The sequence below is a fragment of the Perna viridis genome, chromosome 2, assembly GCF_037379345.1.
Source record: "Perna viridis isolate PV_CMFRI_1.1 ecotype Kerala chromosome 2, ASM3737934v1, whole genome shotgun sequence".
NCBI lineage: Eukaryota > Metazoa > Mollusca > Bivalvia > Mytilida > Mytilidae > Perna > Perna viridis.
In genome coordinates, this window is record NC_142446.1 from 55,201,629 (window position 1) to 55,219,884 (window position 18,256).

General features: G+C 34.2%; 1 protein-coding gene across 14 annotated transcripts in view; it reads right to left on the bottom strand.

The window, feature by feature from the left end:
• LOC148626108 (uncharacterized) overlaps positions 1-18,256 on the bottom strand; it is a 68,511-nt gene that overhangs the window by 32,506 nt on the left and 17,749 nt on the right. For 9 of the 14 annotated variants that reach the window (XM_088569751.1, XM_088569747.1, XM_088569754.1 and 6 more), the window contains exons 8-13: positions 14,412-14,510; positions 11,328-11,396; positions 7,747-7,782; positions 5,739-5,774; positions 4,125-4,445; positions 2,666-2,695 (exon numbers count right to left, since the gene is read on the bottom strand). In XM_088569751.1, coding sequence (XP_088425877.1) covers positions 2,666-2,695; positions 4,125-4,445; positions 5,739-5,774; positions 7,747-7,782; positions 11,328-11,396; positions 14,412-14,510 — 591 coding nt within the window. The remainder of the gene's footprint in view (positions 1-2,665; positions 2,696-4,124; positions 4,446-5,738; positions 5,775-7,746; positions 7,783-11,327; positions 11,397-14,411; positions 14,511-18,256) is intronic. The other 5 variants (XM_088569750.1, XM_088569756.1, XM_088569755.1 and 2 more) reach the window with 2 other exon arrangements.

Genomic DNA, 18,256 nt, shown 5'->3' on the forward strand with positions numbered 1-18,256 from the left:
GGAAAGCAGCAAATGAATTTGCTAAAGGCTATGAGAAAGAAAGCAACACTTATATACCAACATCACGGAAAAAAATTGGTAAGAACTGAATTGAGAGAAAGATCAAAGATGCCAACACATGAACTTATGCAGAGAAATTTCACCATGTTTGAGATGAAGGCAGCCATCAGAAAAAGGAAAATGAAAAAGGCACCAGGTCCAGATAACATAACCAATGAAATGCTTCAACACCATGGCACCTTAGCATCAACAACCTTGCTAGAGATTCTCAACCTGAGCTGGAGACAAGGTCAAGTCCCTCAATGTTGGAAAGAAGCCATAATGATGCCAATACTGAAGAGGGGAAAGAACTAGTCGAAAGCCTCAAGCCCTATTAGCCTAACAAGCAGTTGCTGCAAATTAATGGAGCGTATAATCAACAAGCACCTACAGACATACTTGGAATCGGAGTACATTCTTGGTCATGAACAAGCTGCTTTTAGACAGTACAACAGCACAGAAGATCAGAGAACACATCTCTTTCAAGTAGTCGAGGATGCATTTCAATCAAAGAAAGTAACGCTAGCTGTCTTTGTAGATCTTCAGAGAGCATTTGAGTAAGTTTGGAAAGATGGCCTTTTTGTGAAACTTCTAAAACAGGGTGTACTACAGGAAGGAGTATTGCCACCAACTCTCTTCATACTCTATATGAATGACCTAGTTCCAGAGGTACCAAATGGTGTACAATCAGCACTCTACGCAGATGATCTTGTCCTCTGGTACTCTGAAGAGTATGCAACTACTGCAAGGTACAGGATACAAACAGCATTAGATATGGTGGTCAAATTGGCCAATGAGTGGTGTGTTGCTCTCAATAGAGAGAAAACAACAGCAATCCTCTTTACACTCTCACCTAAAACCCAATCTGTCAAACTGACCATGGATGACATCCATATCACAATGGAAGATCAGCATTCAGCAGATCAGTAAGCTTCGATTAAAAGACTTACATGGAAACATCATATAATGACAGCAGAAGCCAAAGCCAGATGAAAACTAAACATCATGAGAAAACTTGCTGGTACAAACTGGGGTTACGAAGGAAATGTAAGCCCACAGGAGGACAATGTAACCATTCGGACAACAGTTCCGTTACTCAGTGCAAAAGATGAACAATCAAACATCGTCAAAAAGACAGTAACAATGAGCATGCTTGAAGTAGAGTATCCATGAGAATTGTGGGCATGAATTTACACAGACGGTTCAGCCATAAATGCGACAACAAACTACACTGAATACCAAAATGGAGAACAACAGTCAATGGCAATACCAACAGGATTATATTACTCCAACTCTGAAGAAGAAGCACTCATCCATGCAGCATATTACATCAAGGAAAATGCTGAAAATATGCCAAGCACTGACCAACAAAAAACTACCACAACTTGAAAGAGCTATTTATTCCATCCAGAGCCTTAAAACTGCCATACAGTGGATACCTTCACATTGTAGAATCAACAGAAATGGAAAAGCAGATAAGCTAGCAAAGGAAGGCGCTCAACAACAGCAAGATGAAAATCCTGTCTGCTACACAGAGATGAAGAAATAAAACAGGACATACTGCATAAATCCCTTTTCACATTTTCACATTAATTTGCATTAAACAAAGGAAATGCATAATAAGTTGTCATAAAAGGTTTGATAACATAATGTTACCTTTCCCATAATTTACAAATATGTCTGTGACATTACTGGTCTAAATATATGTTGGATAAATTGCTAGTTACTTTACATACAGTTAATAGGTATAGAAAACTCAATTCCACTTTATTGTATTTACTCTATTTTTATGTTGGTCTTGACTTGATTATGAATCGGATTAGTGTTAGGTAATTCTGTTGTCATTCAAACTAAGTATATATCATTTAAATCTACCTTGACTCAATCTGAAGGAGTTTTCAAGACAGTTACAGTCCACAATCCAATCTTATAGGGAAAATGTGAAATTTCATAACTGACAATAAAAACTTCAAAGATTGCATAAGAAGCCTCAGCAAATCTGAACGGAGGTGTTTGTTTGTAGAGGTATAGGCGGTAAAAGTTACAATTATACAGAAGTACAATGAACATACTGCATTACCTTTTTAGCACTATTTAGTCGCCTTATACGACAAGCTTAGCGCTGCTGCAGGCCTATTCTTTTGACACCCGGACCTGCTCGGGGCTCTGCAGCTTTTAGTTCTGTTGATCAAAGTTCATGATATCCAATTCTAACTCAAAATGGCGGTGTCAAACGACTGGAAGTTATGATGCCGTATTGGCCTCTTTTTTCATATTGGCCCCGTATAGATGCCCGGTTTGAATACATATCAATTGGTCAGTTTTTGACATATTTTAACACATTTTGGGTAGTTGGTTAATAACATACAATATAGAAAGGCCAGATAGCAGTTTTGCCCCTAATCATTTTATAGAAAACAAAAATACCAATCATATATATGAGTGTGTGCAAGAACCTGAATATTACTGGTATATCCCAAAGTTTGAAAAACTAATGATATGCCGCTTCAATATACTGACTAGTTCTAAGTTATGTCATAAAATTTTAAAAAAAAAGAAAAAAGTTGCTTTGATTACATTATTATTTGATCAATAGCAAGGTCAATTCACAGTCATTTGTACTTACTTTTTGTCTGATGCACAATACTCTTTGCTTCTGAAAAAGAGAAAATTATAACTTTTCAAATAAATGTTACCCTAAGATATGCAATACTAACAGAGTTGGCAAAAATTGATATGCCCTATGTGGTCCTTTAAGATATCCTGTAAGTCCCATCTCACATTTTTAATGCAAATTTTTGCATATGTGTACATGTGGTATTAACCCAAGACTCCCAAGGGCCACAGGTTGAGGGTTGATACCACATGTAATACAGATTTTGACATGTCACGTTCATTATGTCATATATTTTAATTATACTTCAAGTATAGTCCATGAAGGGGTGTGATATATGATGTATGATATACATTTTTTTGTAGATCTACGGGTGTGATATAGGGTATGTGATATAGGGTAGACGATATAGGATTGAAACAAACACTTATAATGTATATACAAAAAAAAGGAATATTTTAGTTTAAATATACAGGCATGATATAAGTGCTGGAACTCTAAAAAGTGGGAGCAATGGCCACCTTTAATTAAAAGGACTTGGTTCATTAAAGCCAATATTTAGACCCAATATGACTAGAAACTAGGAAATTTGATATGATAATTTTTTCTTCAATGGAAATTGGGTTTAAAGGTTAAATGAATGAGTAAGCTTGATAAAGCCTCCAACAATTTAACCAACAACTACTGTTTATGATTTATTGTCTGAATATAGCTGAAATATTGCTACTCAGACATTAAACCCTAACAATCCATCAATCTGTTCATGATTTCTAAAAACTGCTGTGATAAGTCCTAATCAGTTAGAACATCTCAGGGTCTCACACCTTAGAAAATTGGCCTTTTTGCCAGATTTTGGGGGGGTTTTTTTTGTACATTTTAGGCTTCCATGAAATTTACAGTTGTGTGGAAAGTCAAAACCATATTGGATACTTCTTTTAATTCAACTATCTAACTGCGTACATAGCATAGTTAAGATTTCTTTTCAACCAAATATACAATGTATTTACTGTACCTCATGCTTAGGCAAAGTTAACATGTTTATAGCTTCTCTTTGTATAAAGCAACAAACTAAAAATATGAATCCATTGAGAATTCACCAAACTGCATCAAATTTATACAGACAGATGATGGACAAAATTTGCAAAACTGACTACCAATAATCCCTATACATGCTGTTTTGCTGGTACCGATAACCCAGTTTTAACGCTGAAAGCCAGCAACCAGTTTTAAGGTCTGTCTGAATACCAATACTGGATATGACTATGACACACATGAATGGCTAACTTTAAATATAACTGCCAAGCATTGCCAAGGAGGAAAAAGAATTAAACATAACAATCCTTTGTTAGTTAGGACCAAGATGTCCAATGATTTTTGTTCAGTCTGGGACCGTCTGACAAGGTGATTTAAATATACCACCCACTTTTCCAAAGGGTATGCTATCTCTACTTAATATAATAATATACCTTACCTTTGTTCACATGGAGGTATACTATAGCACTTTCGACTTTAAAAAGATCAGAATCAGGACACTGAAACACACACTTATACTCTCCGTCATCAGAAATGTCTAGATTTTTAATGATTAATGACGGGTTCTCTTTAGATGATCCTGCATATTTTTTTATAGTAGAGTTACTTATATCAATCGATTCCCAATCTGTTCCTTTTTTCTCCCAATGAATACGATAATCAGAATCTGGTGTGTTTTTAATCCTACATACAATAGTTACACCTTGACCAACTGTGCATCGATCAGGGTTCTCTATTTCCATCTTCACTTTAGGTTGTACTGAAGAAAACATACACTGATTACTATGGAATGTCTACTGAAAAAATTGCCAAGATCAATATGTAACTTTTGTATGCCATGTTCGAAAAAAAAAAAAATAACTAACAAAAATTAATTCTTCTGTTTGACTTGAGCAGAATGGACTCAACAATCCATTAACTTGAAGTAAACATTTGACCTCCTAAATGTTCCATATAGAAACTACATGTAGGATTTAATGACAGCCATAATGATGATATTTTTGAACAGCACATAAAATCACTTACCAATACAAATTATGACCCATATATATGGAGCCACACGCCTAATTTGTAATAAGTACATCAATTTTGTGGGGGGGGTTGAGATTTATGTGACAAAATATTTCTCTTAAATTCTATATACGGCAATGAAATATACATGTACCACAAAACAAGCATTGATATTGGACAACACATAAAACTGCTCACAACTTATGTCCAATCTATGTAAAACCAGACTAAATTTGAAGTCAATAAGTCAATCAAACTATTTGGAACAAAAAAATAGTTGCAACAAAATTCAGAAGGATGGATGGACAGAAAAGGTGTGATTTCAATATACAATGCAACCTACTTGATGAGTGGGATATGAAAAAATATTAATTTCCTCTTTTCTTTCAAATTAATATACAATCTAAAAGAATGAAAAAAGGATCTACTGTCCCAATGCATGTAATTAATATAAGACCTACTAATTGTTCCATTCAGTGGCCCCGTTAAGGTTCTAATAACACTCTCCTTTCTACTCACATGACTAATTCAAAATCTTAAGATTTTTCCACTTTTAGATAGAGATTCCACAGTCATGAAAGCTGGAAAATTATTGGCTGATGGCTGATTATAAAGATGATCTGAACAGAAATTAGGATCCCACATGAAACAGGACATACTGCATAGATCCCTATTCACCGTTCCAAAATTTGCATTAAAGAAATAAAATGCATAATAGGTTGTCATAAAAGGTTTGATAACATAATGTTACCTTTCCCACAATTTACGAATATGTCTGACATTTCCGGTCCAAAAGTATGGTCAATAATTTGCTAGTTACTTATATAGTAAACACATATAGAAAACTCAATTCCTTTTTATTGATTATACTCTATTTTTATTCTAGACTTGACTTAATTATAAATTGGATTAGTGTTTGGTAATTTTTTGGTTACCCTTATTTGCCACATTAATATTGTGCAGTCAGCCTAAATAAGAGACTCGTCTTTCTTTAAATTCTCTTTGAATGTTTCAAAAAAAGTTGTATAAATCTAACACCTACCTTCATCTATCAGGCTTATTTCATCCTCTTTGTTATCTAAAATGTATTGAAAAAGAATTTCTGATACTTAAAAAAAATACTAAATATTAACATTTCAAAACAGTGGTTCTAATAGATAGGTAATGTCATCTGCCCAAGCAATTGAATCCTTTATAGATATAAATGAGATAAATCTCGAATATTTTGAAATTTTTGTCAGGAGTTAAGACCTCAGATCAGGAAATTGATTCAATTGTGTTTCTTTTAATTGATTTTCAGACTTCTTGACTGAAGTGAAAAAATAATTCTTACCTCTTGAGAGATTCAAACTCCAAATTAAATAGAAACCCTCCTTTAGTGGTTAATAAAATCACATCAAAATTACATAACAACGACGACTATGATAAGCATGAAGACAACACAGGCAATGACCAACAGCACCGTACTAATATACAACCGCAAATTTTTACCGTCATATAAAAAGCCTGCATGTAAGTATTCCACCCCACTCAGACACATTATTTTTGCTTTGAGCCAACCAGTGACCAATCTTTCCCCTTAAATACTGTGTGCTTGGCCAAAAAGCATAATTTTAAAGCCTTTGGTGCGATTCTGTTTTAAAATAAGGTATGCGATATGGGGAAAATGACATAGGATTTAAATAAACACTTATAATACACATACGAAAAAGGTATAATTTAGTCTAAATATATGACATAAGTGTTGAAACTCCAAACAAGAGGCTCCCAGGAGCCTGAATCCCTCACCTTGTTAAATTTTGTCTTTCAATGGCAATATATTTAACATGGAGTTTACTAATAATTCTTCTGTTTGACTTGAGCAGAATGGACTCAACAATCCATTAACTTGAAGTAAACATTTGACCTCCTAAATGTTCCATATAGAAACTACATGTAGGATTTAATGACAGCCATTATGATGATATTTTTGAACAGCACATAAAATCACTTACCAATACAAATTATGACCCATATCTATGGAGCCACACGCCTAATTTGTAATAAGTACATCAATTTTGGGGGGGGGGGGGGCGGGGTTGAGATCAATGTGACAAAATATTTCTCTTAAATTCTATATACGGCAATGAAATATACATGTACCACAAAACAAGCATTGATATTGGACAACACATAAAATTGCTTACAACTTATGTCCAATCTATGTAAAACCAGACTAAATTTGAAGTCAATCAATCTATTTGGAACAAAAAAATAGTTGCAACAAAATTCAGAAGGATGGATGGACAGAGCGATGGACAGAAAAGGTGTGATTTCAATATACAATGCAACCTACTTGATGAGTGGGATATGAATAAATATTAATTTCCTCTCTTTCATTCAAATTAATATACAATCTAAAAGAATGAAAAAGGGATCTATTGTCTCAATCTATGTAATTAATGTAAGACCTACTAATTGTTCCATTCAGTGGCCCCGTTAAGGTTCTAATAACACTCTCCTTTCTACTCACATGACTAATTCAAAATCTTAAGACTTTTCCACTTTTAGATAGAGATTCCACAGTCATGAAAGCTGGAAAATTATTGGCTGATGGCTGATTATAAAAATTATCTGAACGTAATTTAAATTGCTTTTGAATCCCACATGAAATAAAACAGGACTTACTGCATAGATCCCTTTTCACATTAATTTGCATTAAAGAAAGGAAATGCATAGTAAGTTGTCATTTAAGGTTTGATAACATAATGTTACCTTTCCGACAATTTACGAATACATCTGTGACATTACTGGTCTAAATATATGTTGGATAAATTGCTGGTTACTTTAAATACAGTTAACAGGTATAGAAAACTCAATTCCAGTTTTTTGTATTTATCCTATTTTTATGTTGATCTGGACTTGATTATTAATCAGATTAGTGTTTGGTAATTTTTTGGTTACCCTTATTCGCCACATTAGTTATGTGTTATCAGCTAAAATATGAGACTCATCTTTCTTTAAATTCTCTTTGAATGTTTCAAAAAAAGTTGTATAAGTCTAACACCTACTTTCATCTGTCACGCTTATTTTATCCTTCTTGTCTCCTAAAATGTATTGAAGAAAAATTACTGATTCTTTTTAAAAAAAAAAATTAGTATTTCAAATAAATGGTTCTAACAGATTGGTCAATTAATCCTTGTAGACATAAATGAGATAAATCTTGAATCCCTGATCAGGATATTTTTAAAGAGTAATCAAGGGAACCAAGGTTATAGCGGTAATCAAAAGAATGTAATCCAGGGACAAAGACCAGATATGGAAAACAGACATACACAACAAAGAACATAAAGTAACTAAAATCATACATACAAAGTAACAAAAGTAAATGAGCAATTCGGACTCCACTAAAAACTGGGAGCATGAACCAGGTGCACCGGGAGGGTAAGCGTCCTCTGCTTTTCTAGAAACACCCACTCATAAAAAGTCAAGTCCGGGGTAGACAAATGAGGAAAGGAAAACTATGACCCGTTGAATAAATAAGTTTTCATGGTGCTGATGGATGCACCATAACGATCCACGAGTTCATGATGACGACCATAAAACTTCTGTAGTGATGACTTCAATCTTGTAGCAACATAACCCTGTTCCAGAAGCCTATTGGTTAGAGTTCTAGCGCAATACAAAAAGTCTGCGTAGTTTCAGCAAGCTCTGGCATAACGTATGAGTTGTGATATGAACACTCCATATGCAGAAGCCGAAGGGATGTTGCCACAGATGAAAGGAAAGTTGACAATTCTGAATGAAAAGTCATCACGTTTGTCGTATAGTTTGGTCAATAGTTTTCCTTCACCATCGATTTCTAAGTGTAGGTCAAGATATGAGGCTGACTTCACAGTGTCTGTAGTATCCTTTATCTCGAGTTCTTTTGGAGAGATGCGATGTATCAAATCCCCGGAAATTAGGATTGTTTGAATATAATACATAATCTATATAGTGGAAACTGAGATTGAAGAATCTAGCCAAACGATATTCTTTCTTTCTGATTAGATCAGCTATAAAGTCAGCCTCATAAGAGTAAAGGAATAGGTCAGCAAGTAAAGGAGCACAATTTGTTCCCATTGGAATGCCGACCGTTTGTTGAAAAACATGTCCCCACACTGGACAAATATGTTGTCGATTAAAAATTCCAGCATTTTGTAAACATCTTCCTCTGTATATTTGGAATTATTTCTTACAAAGTATGAGGAATCTCTGCCAAGAACTATATATTTGTATCTAGGTGTACCATCTTTTTTGGAAAAACAACGATGTATGTTTTTAAGTCGGGATTTTAACTGAGTATGGGGAATAGAAGTATACAGTGTTTAAAAATCATAGGTTTTAATGCTATTATATTCAGATAATAGTCTTGAACTGATTGTCTCCAAAAGATCTTTCAAATTTTTCAGGATCCACATTGAATTAATACCACTACAGGAGTAACAAGTGTTGTGGTAGGACTGCAGACCCTCTTTGACAGTTGTGAGTATAGAAGTTAAAAGTTTTGAAAGAGGTTTGGTGGTACATTTTGCAGATCCAGCTATGAAACATTGTTTGTATGGATTCTTGTGAAGTTTAGGAATCCAGTACATAGACGGTAAATCACAATCATCGTCCCTGGTAGAGAGACCAAAAGAGGATAGCACAGATTTATGGTTTTCCACAATCTCTTCTTTGGAGAGAGTGGTAGCAGTATAGGTCTTGTCACTTTTCCACGTCTATGAAAATATTTCCCTTCTAGAGGAATTCAAACTCCAAATTAATAAGGAACCATCCTTCAGTGGTTAGTAATGTCAATCAATATCAATCAATCTTTTTTGGGTGCACTTTGATACAACCACAAAGGTCAACCCTTGAACAGTTGAGGCAAGTATGGACACACCAATCAAGCTTATATAGCTCTGAATTTTGATTATGATAAAATATTTTACAGAGGATAAGAATTGGACCAGAATTGAAGTGACCCCTTTTTGGCCCCTTTAAGCCCAAATAGTTCAAGTCACTATCCCCAAAATCAAGCCTTTCCTTGGTGGAGGGCATCAAAGGTACAATTGCAAACAGATCAATTCACTTAAAGTTATTGTCCAGACATCATGAAAAGACTTGCTTCTGGCCCCTATTTGGCCCATATTCCTAAAAAGTTCAAGTCACAACCCCCAAAGCAATCCCAGCTTTTCTTTAGTGGTATGGCACCTTGTGGTACAACTTTAAAGAGATCTGTTCACTTAATGTCAAGTTATTGTCTAGACATAATGAAAATGCTTGTCTGTGGTCCCATTTAAGTCCCTATATAATTCCAAGACACCAAGCATTTTATTTAATTCATAATGAGTTAATGTGTTACCTTTGCCATGCCCCATTCAGAACTACATGTTTTTTATTTGTTTTTGTTGTTTGCTTTAATTAAGCATAAAAAATATATAGACCAAACCATATATTTTGTAGATGAAAAACAAAGTGATAAAGATGTCATAACTCTATAGATACATTGTGTAGGTCAGTAACCCTATGTTTTTTATCACATCAATGGAAGAGAAAATATCTTGAAGATTGTAAGTTTGGGAAGACTTGAATGAATTACAAATTGTAGTCGAAATGTATGTTTATTTGGACTAAACAAAAGATTTTATCACAAAATATTACCACAGAGTTACTAATAAAATCTAAAGTACTGAAAAACTCATATGTGAAAAATTATTTAGAGTCCATATTGATCAGACACTGAACAGGTACTTTTGTTAACTCTGGCCCACCTCTTTGGAATACCCTAGCAAGCTTAAATTGAAACAAGAAGTGCAAAAGGAATCAGCCTATTTAGGCACAGATTAAAAATCTTCCAGATGGAACAACAGGCTAAAGAATAATTCAGTTGTATTTACATGTACTATAATGTTAAATGATAACTTTGTCTGCATGCATTTATGCATATACTCATTTTGTGGTATTGTAATATACCACTACAATTTTGTTTTGTGTATGGGCTTCAGGGAATATTAGTTGTAGACTGTGTTACCCTCTTGAAATAAAGTTCGTTGTATATACAAAGTGTCAAAAACTCATTATTGGTAGATTTGCTTTTAAGGAATGACTAATATTTTGTTCTGTCCATAAAGCAGTTTTTTTTTTCAAGTATGCACCATGAGCTAGGACCATGAGATTTTATTTCATATGGTTATTTCAAACAGACAGAAAAAAATATAAGTCATTCCTTATTATTTAAATTTAGTATCAAAATTAAAGGAGTAGGATGACGACTTCACAAAATTTGGTATTTGAGAAGAAAGACAATATTTTTCATTCAACCAGAAAGCATATTACTTCTGAAATCAAATTATAATTGTATATCAGGTAACTTTGGCAGACGGATGTGGTGTTCTGTAAGTTAATGGTTACTTTTCTTTTTTGTCCTTTTCAGAATGTTCAAAATATTTCAGGATCAACATTGTTACCTGTGGTTAACGGCCTGCATACAAAAATATGAAAATATGGTCTGTTTCCAGTTAGCCCCAAATACACAAAGTTAAGTCAATGTAATGGCAATATTTTGTATTAATAACTAATTTTTTAGGGGAACATCATACTTTGACACTTGTCTTGTATAGGTACTTACTGTACATATTCAACTCATTGTCTTTTCCTACTGCAACATTCATACCACTGACATATGTTTTACTGTGAACTACAAAGAAAAAGTTCTGTGATAAAACCAAAAGAGGTAAATCTGTTCTAAAGTTGCCATTGGTAGATTAAGCAGGGTTAGGAACTTGAACAATTCCTAAGAAGCCAAAAGCACCACATTTCAATATTCTCAATAGAAGTATGCTGTATTTGTTAAAAAAAAATATATCACCCAGACAGACATGCAGATCATTTTCACCAAACAATGACTCAGATTTTTAGTAACAATAGTTTCCACTTAGTTAACTTGCAAATTATATTATAATAAAGATTTGAAAGCATCAAACATTGAAAGATGTTGTATTATTAACAAATATGTATCTGATATAGCAGAAGTCTTTTAGGCTTCAGTTAACACCAATAGTCTGCTTGATCACATGTATTCTATGAATGACAAGGTACAAACCAGGAAAGGGGAGGACACAAGCCACGGAACACTAGTCCTATTACCACCTTCAATGTCTACATAACCATTTTTTCATGTTTTCTTTTCAGTCAAAATTTTATGTTCAACACAGATTTTTTTCCCAAAGTTTGCCCAAAAAGCTGTTGGGGTTATGCAGTGTATAAAGCTAGCAAAAATCTGACAGCTATGATGATTGTAGCATAAAGTCAAAATATAATTAATGATAAAAAAATGAAAAATGAAATATTCAGCAATTTAGTATGGGCCTTTAAGGCCAAACATCTAAGAACAAAGATTGAATGTCAAAGGAAAGGGTAGAGAGAGAAAACATCATCTATGGATATGGAAACAGATACAAAAAAGCTTTGGAACTTGACAAAAGATTGAATGATGAGGGAAGCAAAGGTGAAAAAATCACACTAGAAGTTGAAGGAGAAACAACCATAGGGAAAGCAGCAAATGAATTTGCTAAAGGCTATGAGAAAGAAAGCAACACTTATATACCAACATCACGGAAAAAAATTGGTAAGAACTGAATTGAGAGAAAGATCAAAGATGCCAACACATGAACTTATGCAGAGAAATTTCACCATGTTTGAGATGAAGGCAGCCATCAGAAAAAGGAAAATGAAAAAGGCACCAGGTCCAGATAACATAACCAATGAAATGCTTCAACACCATGGCACCTTAGCATCAACAACCTTGCTAGAGATTCTCAACCTGAGCTGGAGACAAGGTCAAGTCCCTCAATGTTGGAAAGAAGCCATAATGATGCCAATACTGAAGAGGGGAAAGAACTAGTCGAAAGCCTCAAGCCCTATTAGCCTAACAAGCAGTTGCTGCAAATTAATGGAGCGTATAATCAACAAGCACCTACAGACATACTTGGAATCGGAGTACATTCTTGGTCATGAACAAGCTGCTTTTAGACAGTACAACAGCACAGAAGATCAGAGAACACATCTCTTTCAAGTAGTCGAGGATGCATTTCAATCAAAGAAAGTAACGCTAGCTGTCTTTGTAGATCTTCAGAGAGCATTTGAGTAAGTTTGGAAAGATGGCCTTTTTGTGAAACTTCTAAAACAGGGTGTACTACAGGAAGGAGTATTGCCACCAACTCTCTTCATACTCTATATGAATGACCTAGTTCCAGAGGTACCAAATGGTGTACAATCAGCACTCTACGCAGATGATCTTGTCCTCTGGTACTCTGAAGAGTATGCAACTACTGCAAGGTACAGGATACAAACAGCATTAGATATGGTGGTCAAATTGGCCAATGAGTGGTGTGTTGCTCTCAATAGAGAGAAAACAACAGCAATCCTCTTTACACTCTCACCTAAAACCCAATCTGTCAAACTGACCATGGATGACATCCATATCACAATGGAAGATCAGCATTCAGCAGATCAGTAAGCTTCGATTAAAAGACTTACATGGAAACATCATATAATGACAGCAGAAGCCAAAGCCAGATGAAAACTAAACATCATGAGAAAACTTGCTGGTACAAACTGGGGTTACGAAGGAAATGTAAGCCCACAGGAGGACAATGTAACCATTCGGACAACAGTTCCGTTACTCAGTGCAAAAGATGAACAATCAAACATCGTCAAAAAGACAGTAACAATGAGCATGCTTGAAGTAGAGTATCCATGAGAATTGTGGGCATGAATTTACACAGACGGTTCAGCCATAAATGCGACAACAAACTACACTGAATACCAAAATGGAGAACAACAGTCAATGGCAATACCAACAGGATTACATTACTCCAACTCCAAGGCTGAAGAAGAAGCACTCATCCATGCAGCATATTACATCAAGGAAAATGCTGAAAATATGCCAAGCACTGACCAACAAAAAACTACCACAACTTGAAAGAGCTATTTATTCCATCCAGAGCCTTAAAACTGCCATACAGTGGATACCTTCACATTGTAGAATCAACGGAAATGGAAAAGCAGATAAGCTAGCAAAGGAAGGCGCTCAACAACAGCAAGATGAAAATCCTGTCTGCTACACAGAGATGAAGAAATAAAACAGGACATACTGCATAAATCCCTTTTCACATTTTCACATTAATTTGCATTAAACAAAGGAAATGCATAATAAGTTGTCATAAAAGGTTTGATAACATAATGTTACCTTTCCCATAATTTACAAATATGTCTGTGACATTACTGGTCTAAATATATGTTGGATAAATTGCTAGTTACTTTACATACAGTTAATAGGTATAGAAAACTCAATTCCACTTTATTGTATTTACTCTATTTTTATGTTGGTCTTGACTTGATTATGAATCGGATTAGTGTTAGGTAATTCTGTTGTCATTCAAACTAAGTATATATCATTTAAATCTACCTTGACTCAATCTGAAGGAGTTTTCAAGACAGTTACAGTCCACAATCCAATCTTATAGGGAAAATGTGAAATTTCATAACTGACAATAAAAACTTCAAAGATTGCATAAGAAGCCTCAGCAGATCTGAACGGAGGTGTTTGTTTGTAGAGGTATAGGCGGTAAAAGTTACAATTATACAGAAGTACAATGAACATACTGCATTACCTTATTTGGTCAAGAAAGTTTAATAATATGATACTTACATTTACGAGAACACAACAGCACTAATATGATTACTATAAACCCTATAACAACCAAACTAATCACAACAGATACTGCAATTATGACTAGTCTCTTTGTGTCTACAAAAAAATAAAGAAATATATATCCTATGATCTGCATGCTCCTCGCCCAGTCATATGACATTCTATAATGACAGCTTCATATAAGGATGCAAGCTAGGTAAAAAATGGCTAAATATTTGATCAGCACATGCTCAAAGTAGATGAACAGTTTCATAAACCATGTTTAGTCATAATTGAACAAAACGTATGAAAGACAGTTGTGAGTACAAACTGCATTAAGTCTTTTTGCTATTGCCTCATGTCTCCTTTAAAAGGAAGCCAAATAAAATTGATTGCTTCACAGAGGCAGCTTGATACAACAGAGGTCAAACCCTGAACAGTTGGACATATGATTAGAATGTGGTCAATTTTTGGCCCTTATTTCTATATGGTTCCAGTCAAAACCTGCACTTACTGTGGGCATATGGCACCTTGTGGTAGCATTTAAAAGCAGGCCTTTGTTTTTCACTCAACTCATCATCCAGAAATCAGTAAAAAATACTTGTTTCTGCCCCTAAAATCAATCCAAGTCTGACCATTGTGGTACAGAATATTGTGGAACAATATCAGAGGAGAGCCAGGTAATGACAACTACAAGACTAAGAAGTATAACTTCACTTCAAGATGATAAATATTGCACTGTTAGTTCAATTTGCATTTCTGGTTAATGACTTTTCTTTCATATAACAAAGATACAGTCTAAATACAAATATAGAGATTTGACTTTTATCTTCAGTGTTTGCTTCAAAATCTCTAAAATCAATCCAAGCCTTCCTTTTGTAGTATGCCACCATATAGTAAAATCGAAAGAAATCCATTCACCTAAAATACAATATTCTCTTAATAACATAAATAAAAAGCATCACAGAGTGCAGCATGATACAACTGTAGTAGTCGAACCCTGAACAGTTGGGGCAAGTGTGGACACAATATCAGCTTTTTACACACTTAAGCATAAGGACTTACAATTTATTATGGACACAACAAATGGTTTAGACACTATATTGCACAAAGTTTAAAATTAAATTAGAAATTTTCAAAACAGACAAAAAATAAACAAAAGGCTACCAGGAGCCTGAATTGCTCACCTTGTTAAATTTGTATAAGGATCAGTTTCTTTCCATCTATTATAGATTTCAAGATATTGGCAGAAAACTGTAAACAAGAGTTTCTCAAAGATCCTGAATCACTCACTTGGCAAACCATGCCCTATTAACAGAGTAAGTAAAGGTATCATGCTTTGTTACCATGTTTGTCCAAAAAATGACTAAAAAAGAGCATATACAATGTATTGATGAATGCTGTAAGTACAACTGAGTATTTATGTTGGAAATGCCTTCAAAGTGTTTTAAAGAACCTCTGGAAAAATTTTGGCTGGGGTTCCCCTAGGGGGATTAGCCTGCTATACAATTGCTGAGAAAGAAAATAAAATAAAGTTAAATCATTGCTACACAACATTTTCATCATCACCATTCATTAACTCAGGAGACCTTCCTACATAAACCAAATATCGTTGAAATCAAAGCAAGTACCGGTATAAAATTTGGACAAAAATGGGAGCCATTTTGAAAATGGCCGTCCAGAACAAATTTTCATCATTACCATTCAACATAGAATAACATGTTTTCTAGAGAAACCAAAAATCCAAGGAATCTAAACAACTGGAGAAAATAGGTGCAAAATGGACACCTAAAAATATTTCATTACTGCCAGTCAACTCAGAATACAGTCAAACCTCCTTAAGTTAAAGTCAAAGAGACATACAAAAAATTTTCAACTTATCCGAGGTTCCAGTCATCCCAGGCTGAGCATAATCCGGAAATGTATTGGTTGTTGATTGTTTATGTGTTGTGTATGAAATTCGTTATAAATTCTGAGCAACATCAAATGTTTTAGGCGAAATTCTTTTTTTAAAAATTGTCCTATATCATAAATGTCAATTCTACATAACGGCTTGCTTTGAATAACTCAATATGTGAAGTACAGTCAAACTGTGTGCACTATATTACAACAATTAAATTTCAGCTTTACTAGCGAAACAAACATAAAAAATACATCAGTTATTATCATCTGTTTTACGTGTAATTAAATGATCAGATATCATTCCAAATAAGAAATTTTATCATTATCATAATATCTGATAACATTAATCATTTGAATTCAGACATGTGATTATTCAAAATTGTTTGTTTTTACTACACCTACACAAGCTTTTTTTGTATTAATCAAATACACAAATCAGGCCATAAAGGTGTCAACTAGTAATTACATAAGCCATGCTAAAAGCAATCACTTTTCCAACTAATTAGTTCACTTTGAGCCATCAAAGTGAATTAACCTTGAAGACCTATCGAGGGGACTGATTGATAACCTCTATTTATCAAAAACTTCGATTTATCTGAGTTTGAGTCATCAGAGGTAAAATAGTATAGGAGTAATCAAATTTTGCCAGGACTGCCAAATTAGATCAAGTTATCCAAGATTTTGACTCACTTGAGTTCGACACATCAAAGTTTGACTGTACCATGTATATCTTATGAGTAGCTTTCATTTCCTTTTTTCTTCTATAGTTCAGGAAAAAATAGGAAAAATAGCATTTTGACTCCTATGTTCTGTTTTTAGTAATGACTGCCATGTTTTCCAACCAGTGAAAAATTTGAATGATCAGTTTGTGCAATATACACTAAAGATTAAGGATACTAACTTTCATTAAATTTTGTCCCACAGTTTCATGGAAGAAAATATTCAAAGTCATACATGTGAAAAACAACAGAAAAATCTGTTTCAAGGGCAATAACTCCTCCATCGGGCCACTAATCTTTTTGAAAATTCTGGTATAGGTCCACCATCACATTAATTTTGCTAAATTCAATAGTTCTTGAGTTAATGTGCAAACAAAACTGTATTTTGACCTCTATGTTCTATTTTCAGTAATAACAGCCATGTTTTCCAAGTTTTAGAAATTTTAAACACTCAGTTTGTACAGAATACCCTAAAGAAGAACCATGTCAAGTTTCATACCATATGGTGAAGCAGTTTCAGAGAAGAAGATGTTTTGAAAAAGCTCACGACGACAGATGGCAACTGATTCAAAGTCATGACAATAGCTCACACGGCCTTCAGCCTGGTGAGCTAAAAGTCATTTTCACCTTTCAAAGGCAATAACTCTAACAAGGATTCACCTAACAACTTTGATCCAATGAAGACTTTTGTAGGTCTTATAATAGGATCATTTTGGCACTTGAAAGATTTCAGCTAAAGCTGAAGTTTTGAAGATATATAAAAAACACTTCTGACTGACCCCTTTGTTCTATTTTAGTAACAGTGGCACTGGTTTTTGATAAATCTAAAATCCTAACACTAGATCTATGCAGAATACCCTAAGGAATATTCATACCAAGTTTTGTTCTAATCGGTCCAGTAGTTCCATAGCAGAAGATTTTTGAAAGAAATAACATTAAAATTAGGGAAAAAACGTCAAAAAGGGCAATCACCCTAACATGCCTTAATAGATTAATCATTAAAGCTAGTTAAAAAAGACAATTTTCAATACAAACCTAGATAAAAATCTGCTCTAAATTATACCATTGTGTCTTACTTAACTACCAGACCTGAGTGATCTTTTGGATTGGACACTGTCTTTTTAGTTTGAACAACTATCAATTATGATGGTGGATCGCAAGTTCATAGGTTAAGGTCATCATAATTGACAGATAGGACACATTAGTATAATGTAGGGCAGATCTCTACATAAAGAGCTATTT